Source organism: Lonchura striata, unplaced genomic scaffold, assembly GCF_046129695.1.
Source record: "Lonchura striata isolate bLonStr1 unplaced genomic scaffold, bLonStr1.mat Scaffold_85, whole genome shotgun sequence".
NCBI lineage: Eukaryota > Metazoa > Chordata > Aves > Passeriformes > Estrildidae > Lonchura > Lonchura striata.
Window position 1 is genome coordinate 1,749,309 of NW_027461188.1, and position 12,431 is coordinate 1,761,739.

At 53.0% G+C, this 12,431-nt stretch overlaps 2 protein-coding genes across 2 annotated transcripts in view; both read right to left on the minus strand.

The window, feature by feature from the left end:
- LOC110469778 (uncharacterized) overlaps positions 1 to 12,431 on the minus strand; it is a gene marked incomplete at its 5' end in the record, with an annotated part of 706,345 nt that overhangs the window by 581,630 nt on the left and 112,284 nt on the right. The window lies entirely within an intron of this gene.
- LOC144248758 (olfactory receptor 14J1-like) lies at positions 5,537 to 6,469 on the minus strand. Its single transcript, XM_077790750.1, has one exon. The coding sequence runs from the start codon at positions 6,467 to 6,469 to the stop codon at positions 5,537 to 5,539; it is 933 nt and encodes a 310-aa protein (XP_077646876.1).

Genomic DNA, 12,431 nt, shown 5'->3' on the forward strand with positions numbered 1-12,431 from the left:
AGCCTCAGTGGCAAAGAGCAGCTTCCTTAGATCCAGCTTCAATCAGCCTCCTGCAGGTGAAAGCCGTCCCCCCTTGTCCTGTTGCCACAGGCCCTGTGCAACACTCTGTCCCAGTCTTTCTTGTGGCACCCTTGCAGTGCTGCAGAGCTGCAGTGAGGCCTCCCCAGGGTCTCCTCTTTCCAGGCTGAGCATCCCCAGCGCCACGTGGACAGCAGGCAGTGTGATCAGGGGGAGTCCAGGCTGGAGTCAAATGGCATCAGGAACGGAGAGATGGAAGCTTTAGGCCCAGCTTTGCCTCTCAATGTACAAAATTAATAACAGTGGAGGGCAAGATGGTGGGACACTGGTTCTGCTCTAATTGGTGAATATAGTCTCTGGTTTTTTCTTTTTTTCTGTCATGCTGATGCAGGTTTGGCTGTTTGAAAGGAAGCTTGGCACAATATCCACTGTCTTCTCCATTTGTGAGACACCGAGCAGAGTCTGGGCAAGCTGATGTTGCAGAGCAAAACCTGCCAATGTACTGGTGGTCCTGAGCCTGGAGGTTTCCATTAAACCCAGCCAAAAGTAATTTCTGGAAAGTCAAGCCTGGTGTACATTCTCTTGACTTTGGCTTTGCCAACTTCACCTGAGTCTTATGAAAAAGCAAACAGAAAACTCAAACCAAAACAGACAAAACCCAGAAGCAAATAAACCCACGCAAACCAATCAAACACAGAGACTAAAATAGCCCAGATGAAACCAAAGGGAATGAGGAATTAGTATTAGTTTTGAGTTCATCACGGCAGGCAAATGGCTGCTTTCCACGGGATCACCATAAAAATACACAGATATCAGCTGCTCCAAAATACACCCAACGGGAGAACCATCAAAGTCATACTTAGCAACTCTGGGGGCAGCTCCCCATGAAGGTGAGGGATGAGCACACAGTGGTACAGCTCCAGCCTTCCCCAGCCTCCAGGCTGCTCTTTGCTCCTGATATAAGAGCCGTGCAGGACTGTGGCCCCTCTCAGTGCATTCTAAATCATTCCCACAGCTCTCACTTGAGCCCCTGGCATTTCCAGAGCGAGATGCAGGCACAATCCTACTGCCTGCTGAGCCTCTCTGGGAGATCCTGAGCATCTTCCTGCCTAGAGCCACAAAAGAGCTCAGGCTCTCCCTGAACTGGGTTTTCAGGGGAAGTTTCCATGTCCCTGCGAGATGTGTTCATCGTTCATCAGGCTGTGCCCAGCCTGGATCAGGGCAGGTTGGATGCCACATGGGATCCATCCTTTGCCCTGCCATGTGATCCTCCATGCAGTGGGGATAAAAAGCCGAGCACTGGGGAACCCCAGGTGCTGCAGCAGTGATCTTTTTGGGAGAAACACGGAGCTCTGCATGGCCAGCTTGAAGTCCGCACCGGTGTGAGCCCCAGGCTGGCTGTGCCATTCCTGAAAATTCTGGCTGGCCTTGGCCTAGTCAGGCTCTCACCTGCCTTCCAAACACTGGGTCTCTGTGCTTTCCTTCCCATGGAAAAGAACTGTCCTTCTCCTGCAGGTGCCAATGTTGATATTGGGATTTCACCTCCAATGTTGACTGTTGTGACAGACTGGAGGTGATTGCTGGCTGGAAACATTTCATGTGTGGGGGAGGAAGGGACAGGTCCAGCCCTGCCCTGCCCTTGAACCCCAGCACTGCCCAGGAACCCCAATCCCCCCAGAGCCTCTATCCCAGCCCAACAGTGTCTGACAGTCCCTGGCAGAGCACAGGCAATGCTCCACAGCCACCTCTGGAGCCCCAGCCCAGCTCCTGAGTGACCAAATGACCCCAAGTCCCACCTGGGGGAAGGGCCCAGGAAGACCAAGGGGTATTTAAGGCTGACCAGAAGGCAAGTACACATCTTGGCTCTACCTCCTCTTGGAATTTCCATCTGAACATTGCTGGAATCCAGGAGTTGGCAGCTGTATGTGAGCTTCTCTGTATCTATTTTGTCTTTCTGTCTCTGTGTCTTCATCCTCTACTGCTCTCCTCTTGAACATTTTGATTAACTTAAAATAGAACAGGCTTTAAGTTGGTGAAGATAAATCAAGACCCTTTGTGGCTGACAATCCATCAGACTCTGTCCCTACCCCCACCCCACCATTTCCCCCATCCCAGCCCTGGCACTCAGAGCAGCCTTGTGCAAATCTGAGCTCCCTCCAGCCCAGGCTGCACCTGCAGGTTTCAGCTCCTTGGCTCCAACTCCCACGTGCTTTACTTGGAGAAGTAGCTGCCCCAGACACAGAGGGATGTTCATTTCTTGTCAGTCAACAAAGCTCCCTCAAATGCAAAAGTCATTCCCCTGCTGGATATTAAATCCACTTTGCACAGCAGACAGTCTCAGAGCAATGGAAAACACCTTCTGTGCCCAACACATATCCCAAGGTCCCCCCAAACCCTCCCTGCCCTAATTCTGCCCAGATTTGCTCTTTGCACACACGAGTCACAGGCTGAAGTCAGGAGCTCCCTCCATGCCCAGAGGGAGGAAAAGAGGGAAATTGGATGAAGAGCTCTCCTGTGCAGAGCCAAGGTCCAAGTGCCCCTGCAGTGGGAACCACAACTCATCAGGTTTGTGTCCTTTGGGCTCAGGGATGGTGACACTCAAGAGGCACAGAAAGGTTTCTTGCCAACAAACACAAGTAGCACATTTGAACAGTTTAATAGCCATCACAGCTCTTCCCTCAGCTCTCGTGTTGTCCCAGCAGCATCTGGCATGTCCCCCAATCCTCAAGGGATTTCCATACAGGAACAGCTTCAGATAAAGACATAAGAAAAGGTAGTTCTTTGATAGATATAAGCACAATAAGTGAAGAGAGCCTGACAGAGGAATGGTTGAACAACAAGGGACATGATACTGTAAAATTAATCCAAATAGGGAGGGCTACGTGACTGCTGCAAAGTTCGCATGGCCCTGAAGAGTAGATGGTGTGCAGAAAGCAGGATATTGAAACTGCTTGGTATGTAGAAGTAGATAGAGAAGAACAAAGGGGTACTAAGCTGTTCTAACTGCAAGGCCAGCTGGACAGGCATGTATCGATCATAAAGATACTTTTAAGATAATAGTACAAGTCACATAGCAACCAATCATGAGCTTGGCTTTTGCAATATGTATGAGCTAATTAACGAACATATATAAACTGTGTAATCTGTCACAATAAACTGAGACTTGATGATCATGATATCATGAGTCTTGTCTCCCGCGGCATCCCTCTAACAAATAAGGATTTTGACTGATACAATATTTATATTAACTTCTGAAAGATTGGACAACTCCCTGAAGCTCAAAGCATGAAACCAGTCAGTTGAGAAGGACTTGAATGACCAGAAAGCATCTGGTGAAAGAAATCTGGGAGCAGCAGGAAGTACATAGATATAGCTGGCCTAGTGAAGAGATGTCCTTAGACATGGCAATTTAAACAGGAGAGCTGGAAACACCTGAAGGAAGAGGAGAGGAAGGAATAAACAGAATATTGGAGACACAAGTAGAAGGCAATGTCAGTATTTCTCCTCCTACCATTAGTACACTTGAAGAAAATTCCTGTTCCTGGACAGAATACTTTGGTATTTCTTAAAATACTGAAGAAACGCAGATAATAAAAATTTGCGTCCATAATATGTGAAATGTACAAGTATGAAAACCTGTGCCCCTTTCCAGGCAGACATCAGCTGTGTGCCCATGAACAGGCAGTGCCACTTGTGCCCTGAGGTGCCGAGCTGGGATTGAATCTCTCCGAGAGGAGCTGAGGGAGAGCAGAGCACCTTGCAAGCTGCAGGTCCCTGCCAGCCCCGCAGGGCTCCTGTGCCATCAACATCTGCTCTGCTCCAGTCTGGAACAGGGCCCAGCACGGTGCCGGGACCATCAGAGAGCTGAGGTGTGAGCTAGAATTCCATGCCCTCCCCATGGCACAGCAGCCCTGCATTTCCCTGCTCCAGCCTTGGTCTCCAGCACAGCCATGGAGGCTCTTTGGGCTCCTGAGTGTTCCTGCAGCCCCCAAGGGCAGCTGAGCTCTGCCTTGGGCACAGGCAGCCCTGGCCAGCGCAGGCCATGCTCAGCAATTCCTTGTCTGTGCCCGGCCTTGCTGCCAGCCCTGGCAGCGGCTGCGTGGCCCCTCTGTGGCCCTGTGCTGGCCCAGCCATGGTGCCACAGCCCCTGTGCAGCCCAGCCCAGGACAGGAGCATTGCGGCGGGGAACGGCCCCTGTGCCGTGGGGCCCTGGGCAGCCTTGGGGCTCTGTGCCCCATGGCCTCCCTGCTGGGCAGCCTCTGCCAGCTCCTGCCGAGCCCGTGGCACCTGTGGGGCTGCACAGACAGCCCTGCCCGGGCTCTGCCGGCCTTTGGGCCAGCAGAGAGGTGGCCAGGGCTGGCCATGGCTGGGAACAGGCCCTGAGCCCTGCAGGAGGATGGAGCTGGGCCACAGCCAAACTCAGCCCAGGGCAGAGCTGGGCTCAGCAGCCAGGGCTGCCCAGGGCTGGCACAGACAGAGGCTGGCGCTGACAAATGTCCTGGGCCCCTCCCAGCTCTGTCCATGCCCCAAGGGCACAGAGCAGCCTCCTCTCTCGGGCTCTTGCCTGTTTTCAATGCCTGCCCAGGCGCTGGCCCTGCCCCACAAGGCCTGGGCTGAGTCCTGCCCCTGCCCGCTCAGCCAGGCTGAGATGGACACTGATGGTTTCTGTGCCAGGCTCTCCCAGCCCAGCCCAGCTCCCTGCCAGCTCTGCCAGCTGCCCTGAGCTCTGGGCAGCACCAAGGGCCTCTCCCCAGCACAGCCCAGCCGGCTCTGGCCCCACAGCTCTGCTCAGCCCAGGCTGCTCTGGGCACTGCCCCACGGCCTCAGCCCCTGCCAAGGGCACAGCAGCAGCTGCAGCTCAGCCAGGACTCAGCCCCACCATGGGGGAAGGGGCTTGGCCAAGGCCAAAGGAGCTCCCTGGCTGCCCTGCTCCCCTCTGCCTGAGGTGCTGAGAGCTCTGCAGCCCCTCCTGCCATCCCATCTGCCCAGGCCAGCACAAGAGCCCCAGCCCTGGGGCCCTCTAGAGCTGCTCCTGCTCCAGGCCCAGGGTCCATCCCAGAGCTGGGGCCGCCACAGAGCTGTGCCCATTTCTGCTCATTGCTGCCCTGATGGGGATGCATCCTCAGACACCTGGGGGTTGATGATGAATTTTACTGCTCCAGAGACTTCTTCTTTCTTGAGCACAGCTGCTGTGCCAGCCCTGATCTGCCCCAGCTCTGCACACAGACATTGCTGCTGCAGCTCCAGAGAAGGCAACAAAAGGGCATCTCTGCAGAAAACTCTGCTGGGAGATCCTTTAGTTCCTTTAAAGCCACTGAGAGTACAGACCCTCATTGACACAGTCGGCGGCCACAGGGAAGGTGGAGAGAAACAAAATGAGATATGGCACAAGGAATGACATTTATTTGTGGACAACATCAAAATGCAAAACAAAGAAAAAGAACCTAAAAGAGGAAAACAGCAAGAAGTACCAAAGATTACTTTTATTACAGGTAATTTGCAGAAATTGTCCAGCACTTTAATGTCCCTGAAAGCATCCAGTCATCAGTCTCCTCACTGCAGCCTTGAGCTCCTGGTTCCTCAGGCTGTAGATAAGGGGGTTCAGGGCTGGAGGCACCACCGAGTACAGAACTGACACTGACAGATCCAGGGATGGGGAGGACATCGAGGCAGGCTTCAGGTAGGAAAACACTGCAGTGCTGAGGGACAGGGAGAGCACAGCAAGATGAGGGAGGCAGGTGGAAAAGGCTTTGTGCCGTCCCTGCTCATTGGGGATCCTCAGCACAGCCCTGAAGATCTGCACATAGGAGAAAACAATGAACACAAAACAAGCAAATCCCACAGACACAGTAACAGTAATGACCCCAAGTTCTCTGAGGTAGGATTTGGAGCAGGAGAGCTTGAGGATCTGTGGGATTTCACAGAAGAACTGACCCAGGGCATTGCCATGGCACATGGGCAGGGAAAATGTGCTGGCTGTGTGCATGAGAGCATTAAGAAAGCCACTGGCCCAGGCAGCTGCTGCCATGTGGGCACAAGCTCTGCTGCCCAGGAGGGTCCCGTAGTGCAGGGGTTTGCAGATGGACACGTAGCGGTCGTAGCACATGATGGTCAGTAGAAAATACTCTGATCCAATGAAGAACATGAAGAAAAATAGTTGGGCAGCACATCCTGTGTAGGAGATGTTCCTGGTGTCCCAGAGGGAATTGTGCATGGCTTTGGGGACAGTGGTGCAGATGGAGCCCAGGTCGCTGAGGGCCAGGTTGAGCAGGAAGAAGAACATGGGCGTGTGCAGGTGGTGGCCGCAGGCTACGGCGCTGATGATGAGGCCGTTGCCCAGGAGGGCAGCCAGGGAGATGCCCAGGAAGAGGCAGAAGTGCAGGAGCTGCAGCTGCCGTGTGTCTGCCAGTGCCAGCAGGAGGAAGTGGCTGATGGAGCTGCTGTTGGACATTTGCTGTGGCTGCACATGGGCACCTGTTCATAGAGAAAGGACAAGGAAAAGTCAGGAGAGGTGCATGGAGTCAAACCTGGGCCATTCCCTGCAGACTGTCCTGCTGAGACTCACTCACCCTTGTTCCTGCTCTGGGAAAACCTTCACCCAGGTCCCTGCCTGAGCTCCAGCTGTGCTGGCTGAATGTGTCAGGAGCAGCCCAGCCTGTGTGTGGGGGCAATTAAGGAGCCATCCCTGCCCTGCTGCCCTGGGTTTGTGGCCCTGTGGCAGAGGGACAAGGCTTGATATTCAGAATTTTTCAGGGGAATCACTCTTACTGCAGAAGGGCTTGGTACTATCTGCACTACCAAGTCTGGAGGACATGGACAGCAGGGAAAATATGTAGGGAATGTTTTTCCTACCCACCCGCCATTCCTCGCTCTCTGAGGTCAGAAATCCCCAGCATTCCCACTGCACTCAGAATTAGGCAGAGAGACGTGTGAGAGGCAAAGGATTCCCTGTGGCTGAGGGAAGCTGAGGGGCTGGATGGGCTTGTTCCCCCAGCACTGCTCTGTTCAGCCCCCTCTGCTTCCCTGAGCATCTCCCTGGGCCTGGACATCCCCTCCTGAGAGGTGCCTTGTCCCTGCCAGCGCTCACAGAGCCCATCCCACCCTGTGTGCCCTCGGCCCGGCCCTACAGAAACCTGCCTGTGTGCAGGGCCCTGGCTGGGGCAGGCTCTGTGTGCAGCTGGGCAAGGGCAGCTCAGGAGAGCCCTGCTGGGCCCTGCAGAGGTGATGCTGCTGCTGCCCAGGGCTGAGGAGTGGCTGAAGGCCCTTTGGGAGGCTCCCAGCAGAGACACTGACCAGCCAAAGTCACAGTTCTGGAGTCTCTGTAAATGTTCAAACATACCTTTGATGACTTCCCTTCACCTCAGAATGTTCTGTCATTCTGGGATTACAATTTCTATTCTGCTTCTCTCAACCCCCTGCTGCCTATAATCAAAAGACTAAAAAAGAACCCTTGCAACAGTGTTAGAACAGTAAAGTAAAAACAATACCTTTATTGGAAGTTTCCAGGTGTCCCAGTGGGGATGAGGAACATCCAGCCCCTGATTTCAAAAGTTCATTAAGGTTAATTAATTAGTATATTTAACAGGAACGTCCAGTAGGAGATTCAGTGCCCCAATTCCACACCCCTGACTCAACACATTGCAGTAAGTCCAAGGACTTCTTTGCCCCAGTTTTGGTTATGACTGTTCACATTGTGGTCAAATACCAAAATATTATTCTTGTAGACACCCTTCCTGATAATAAGACTATACAGTATTTCAGGAATGTATTTAGACAGTCAATATATTGTACTAAAATCTAAGAGAAAGGTAGGAAACATACAAGTATCAGCAAAGATTACAGTTACATAAGTACATAATAGTAGTTTGATAAAGGTAATTAAGAGTTTAATGGAGCTAAGTAAGGATTATAGTCTTATAATTATAAAATAGTAACTTACAGAGCTACAGTATATGAAAAATGTATAAAAAGCAAAAATCTTTATGTCACCACCCCAACATTCCCATCCTGCTCCAAGCAGGAAATTGAAAACACTCTCAGGAAAGCTCCTGACCTTTACAGCAATCCCAGCCTTACCTTCTTTGGGAAGTGTCCTCCAGAGCTGTGCCCAGGCAGGTTTGGAGCTGGGAGCAGCCCTGCCCCAGCCAGCCCCTCTCAGCAGCAGCACCTGCCCTGCTCAGGGTGGCTCCTTCCCCCCACAGCTCCTGGCCAGCGCTGGGAGCAGCTCCAGGGCCGGCTGAGAGCTGTCCCTGGCAGGCAGCAGAGTCCCTGGCCCAGCACAGCGCCCTGGGCTGCAGGACCCTGCTCTGCAGGACAGCCCTGGGCACCCCTGGCTGCTCTGCACAGGAGATGAGCAGAGAATGCACTCACAGGCTCTGTGGGCATTGGCATGTTCCAGCTTTAGGAGATCTCTCCAGGAGCTGCAGCTGCATTGTCCTACAGCCAGAGGTTCCTGTGCCAAGGGCTGGCAGTGATTCTGCTCCAGGCACTTCTCAGCCCCTTCCCAGCCCTGACTGATTGAAGCTCTCTGTGCCTCTGTGCTGTGCCCGGGCTGGCTGCAGGCAGTGCCCCAGCCCTGCTGGGCTGGGAGAAGAGCTGCTCAGCAAGAGAAATGTGCTTTTGAAGATCTCCTTGGTTACCAGGATCACCCTCTGTGCCAGGAGCCCGGCCCAGCTCAGCAGCACAGACACAGCACAAGGACTTTAATGACCCTCTGGGGCTTTGTGCTCAGGCCCTGAACATCAGGCCCTGAGAGGGAGCTGCAGAAACCTCTGCAGAACTCCAAGTCAGAATCCAACTCCAAAGTTTCTTGGACTTTTAATGGGTCCCACTGAGGGACATGACTGAGAAAGTGTCCCCAGGCCCCAGGCAGAGCAGAGAACTGGAGGCACTGATACCAGGTGGGGACAAAGAAAAGCCAAGTCTTGGTGCCCTGGGGCACAGCAGGGTCTGTGCCACCAAGGGCTGTGAGGAGACACCTTGTCCTAAGGCCCTGGGGCCTCCTGGCACAGCCCCAGCCAGCCTGGGCACTGTCACCCCCTGGTCCTGCCCTCAGCATCCCCCCCCATGCCCACATCCCAGTGGCCTCAAGGATCTGCTGGAAGGAGTCCCTGGGGAGCCTTGGTCAGGAATGGCCCTGGGGGCTCCTTCTTGCTCCCAGGGACTGCAGGTTTTTCAAAGGACTTTGGCTTTTCCTTTTGCCTTGGAGTCTCTGTTAGGTTTCTGCAATCATGGCCCCAATTATCTGCTGTAATTAGTCCGTGGAGAGGCTTTGTCAGGAACAACACTCAGTGGGGCCCATTAATGCTTCAAGGTACTTCAGTTTTATTAAGGTACTTGATGTTTCCCTTTTGATCTACTCTGTGATAGGTTTGTGCAATCATGGCCCCAATTATCTGCTTTAATGAGTCCCTTGGGAGCTTTATACTGGCACTCAGTGGGGCTCATGAATACTTTGAGATTCTTAACTTTTGTAAGGTACTTTGGGTTTTCCTTTCCACTTTGAGAGTTCTTTGTGCCATTTTCAGTCTCTGAGAGGTTTTTGTGCCATCCTGGCCTCCAGTTCTCTCCTCCAAGGACTCCATGAAGAGCCTGTGGCATAGATGGACCTTTGTGGTTCCCATTAATGCTTTAGACTCCAACCACTTTGCGGTTTTCCTCTGACTTTGACTCCTGGAAAGGTTTGTGCAATCTCCTCTCAGGCCCTGAAGTTCCAGGTCTCAGCTCCAAATGCACCACGGGGCTCATTAGGATCAAGCAAGTCCTGACAAACCATGGGTCTGCCTCAATTTCTCTCTGCTCTCGTGCAGTTCATCAGGAAGTTTCTGTAGTGGTTTTGGTTCACCATTTTGAGATTTCTCGGCCAATGCTTCAATTAGTGTGGTGGATTCAGTGTTGGCTAATTACCAGTGCACTCACTAGAATATACTTACTCATTTCCTGCTGTGAGATAGGATTAGGAGAAAGGCAAAGAAGGCTCAAAATATTAAAAGGGTATAAATAAAATTGTATTAACAATAACTAAAGAAAGAGTAATAAGAATCAGAACAAAATTTTCAGAACACTTCCTCTCTCCATACAACCTGACAATGTAAAGAGACAAAACCTAAAATTTTCAGTTAGTTTACCACCTCTAGAATAGTCTTTCTTCACTTCACTTCGGTAGAGAAGTTCCTCTTCTTAATGTTATGGAGACATCTCCTCAAAGTTATCTCATGGCTTTTCATTTCCACAAATAGCAGCTGCCTGGAGAAATCTGCAATTGTGAACTTCCTCCGATCTTTTCCCACAGATGTGCTTATGGGCCATGCCAAGTTATGGGATATTAGTTTTGAGATGAGCTGTTTAAGAGCAAAGGTTCTCTTCATCTCTTTCTGAAATCATCTTCATCTCTGGGAACAGAAGTCTTCGTCTCTCTCTGAGGGCACAGGGTCTCATCACTGTTCTCCCTTTCTCTGTTCAAACCTGTCATGGGAGATCACAGCTACTTCAAGATTTGCTTACTTTACCATGGAGGCCTTTGCTGAAACAAGTCATCGCCCCATACTTTTCAATGCCTTAGAGGGAAAAAGAGAGTCTGATGTATCAATGACATCCTTCTCCACACCTTTACCAGAGGATTCCAGCCCCAAGATCAAGGCATCTCCTCATCCCTCCCATCTGGGACTCAACTTCCTCTTCCCCGCCCTCGGTGTGTCCATGCTGCTCCTCTGTGTGCCTGCCCTGTGTCCTTTTCTCTCACTGGAGGGAGGATGGCAGCACTGGCAGAGTCAATATCTCCCGGGGCTGCAGATGGTTCCGTGAGCCCGGCCGGGCTCGGTGCTTGCGGCCGGAGCTGTTTTGCCATGGAGGTTTCTGCAGCGGCTGCGCTGGGGCTGTGTCAGGCTGGGCCGCGCTGGGGCAGGGCCAGGATCTCAGCAGCCAGGCCAGAGCCCAGCAGCAGCACGGCCGGGGCCGATGGCTTCTCCTGCCCTGCCCGCCGGCTGCGGGCGAAGCCCAAGGGCGGCAGAGCCTTGGCCGAGCCGGCCCGGCCCGGGGCTGCTCCTGGGGCCCGGCGGATCCTGGCCGGGCCCGGGCTGGCGGCGGGGCAGGGCTCGGCAGGGCCAGATGTCAGCACCCGCAGCCACAGCCCAGCCTCGGCCCCGCGGCCTCCCCTGCCCTGCCCGGCAGCCGATGGCGCCTGGCGGCTCCCTGGGAAGGGGCCCGGCCCCACGGCAGGAGCCGCCCGGCCCCACGGCCGAGACGGGGCTGGGCCGGCCTCGGCACCTCTGTGGGGCCAGAAGAGAGAGAGACCCAGCCAGGCTTTCTCATCTCTAACTTGTCCATATGTAGTGGTCATGTGCTCGAGCCCCCAAAACCTCTCATTGGGAGATCCCTGGGCCCTCTCCAAGGTGTTTTCTAATAAAAATATTAAGCTCATGGTCTGTGAAAATTGCCAGAGGACAGGGCAAACCCATCCTGTCTGTCCTGGCTATTTTTGTCTGTGAGCAATCCTTGGATATACGGACTTTAGGAGGCCACATTCTAATTTTGGCCATAGACCATGGACAAGAAGACCATTTCTTTTCCACAGGAATGAAGGAACACAGCCCCATTGTTTCAAGGGCAGATGAAAGGTGACCACCACAGTGCAAGGCCAGCCAGAGCTGGCTGTTTTTTCCTAAGACATACTCTTGCATACAGGAAATTGTTTAGGGAGAATACCAGTTTTGGCGATGGGCATCTGAACACAGACAGTTCTTTTCTATAGCAAGGAAAGCACATAGCCCGTTTGCTCCAGGAGCTGATGAAAAGCAGCCCTTGGCATTCCAACATCAGCCAGACCTGTCAGGTGGCCCCTGGCATGCCAAGCCAGCCAGACCTGTTCCATGTTCCCTCACTTGCGTGGGGTCCCTTGCTTCCAGGAGACTCTGAGGTGTCACAATGCTCCCTTGTTGACACCAGGCCCTGAAGGGTCCCAATGGTCTCCATGGTTCCATCAGGCCCCACAGAGTCATAATGGTCTCTGGGTCCATGAAGCCCCGCGGTGTCACCATGGCCCCTTGGTTCCATGGGCTCCAGTGGTACCACAATGATCCCCTTGGTTCCATGAGGTGCCCACAGTGTCAAAGTGATCTCCATGAGAAGGAAAGAACCAAGCCCCAGTGTGGCAGGGCCAGCCACCAGAGGCCAAAGACAGCCAGACTTGATGGTACTGGCAGATTTTGTCTGGACCAACCCTTGGATATAGGGAATTTTAGAGGTGGAATCCCAATTTCAGTCATGGACACCCAAAGTAGAAGGATGGTTCTTTTCCACAGGAAGAAAAGCACGGAACACTGGTGTTTCAGGGATAGATGAAAGGCTTCCACCAGAGGCCTAAGGCAGCCAGACTTCTCTGTCCTGGTAGCTTTTGTCTGAAAGCAACCCTTGGA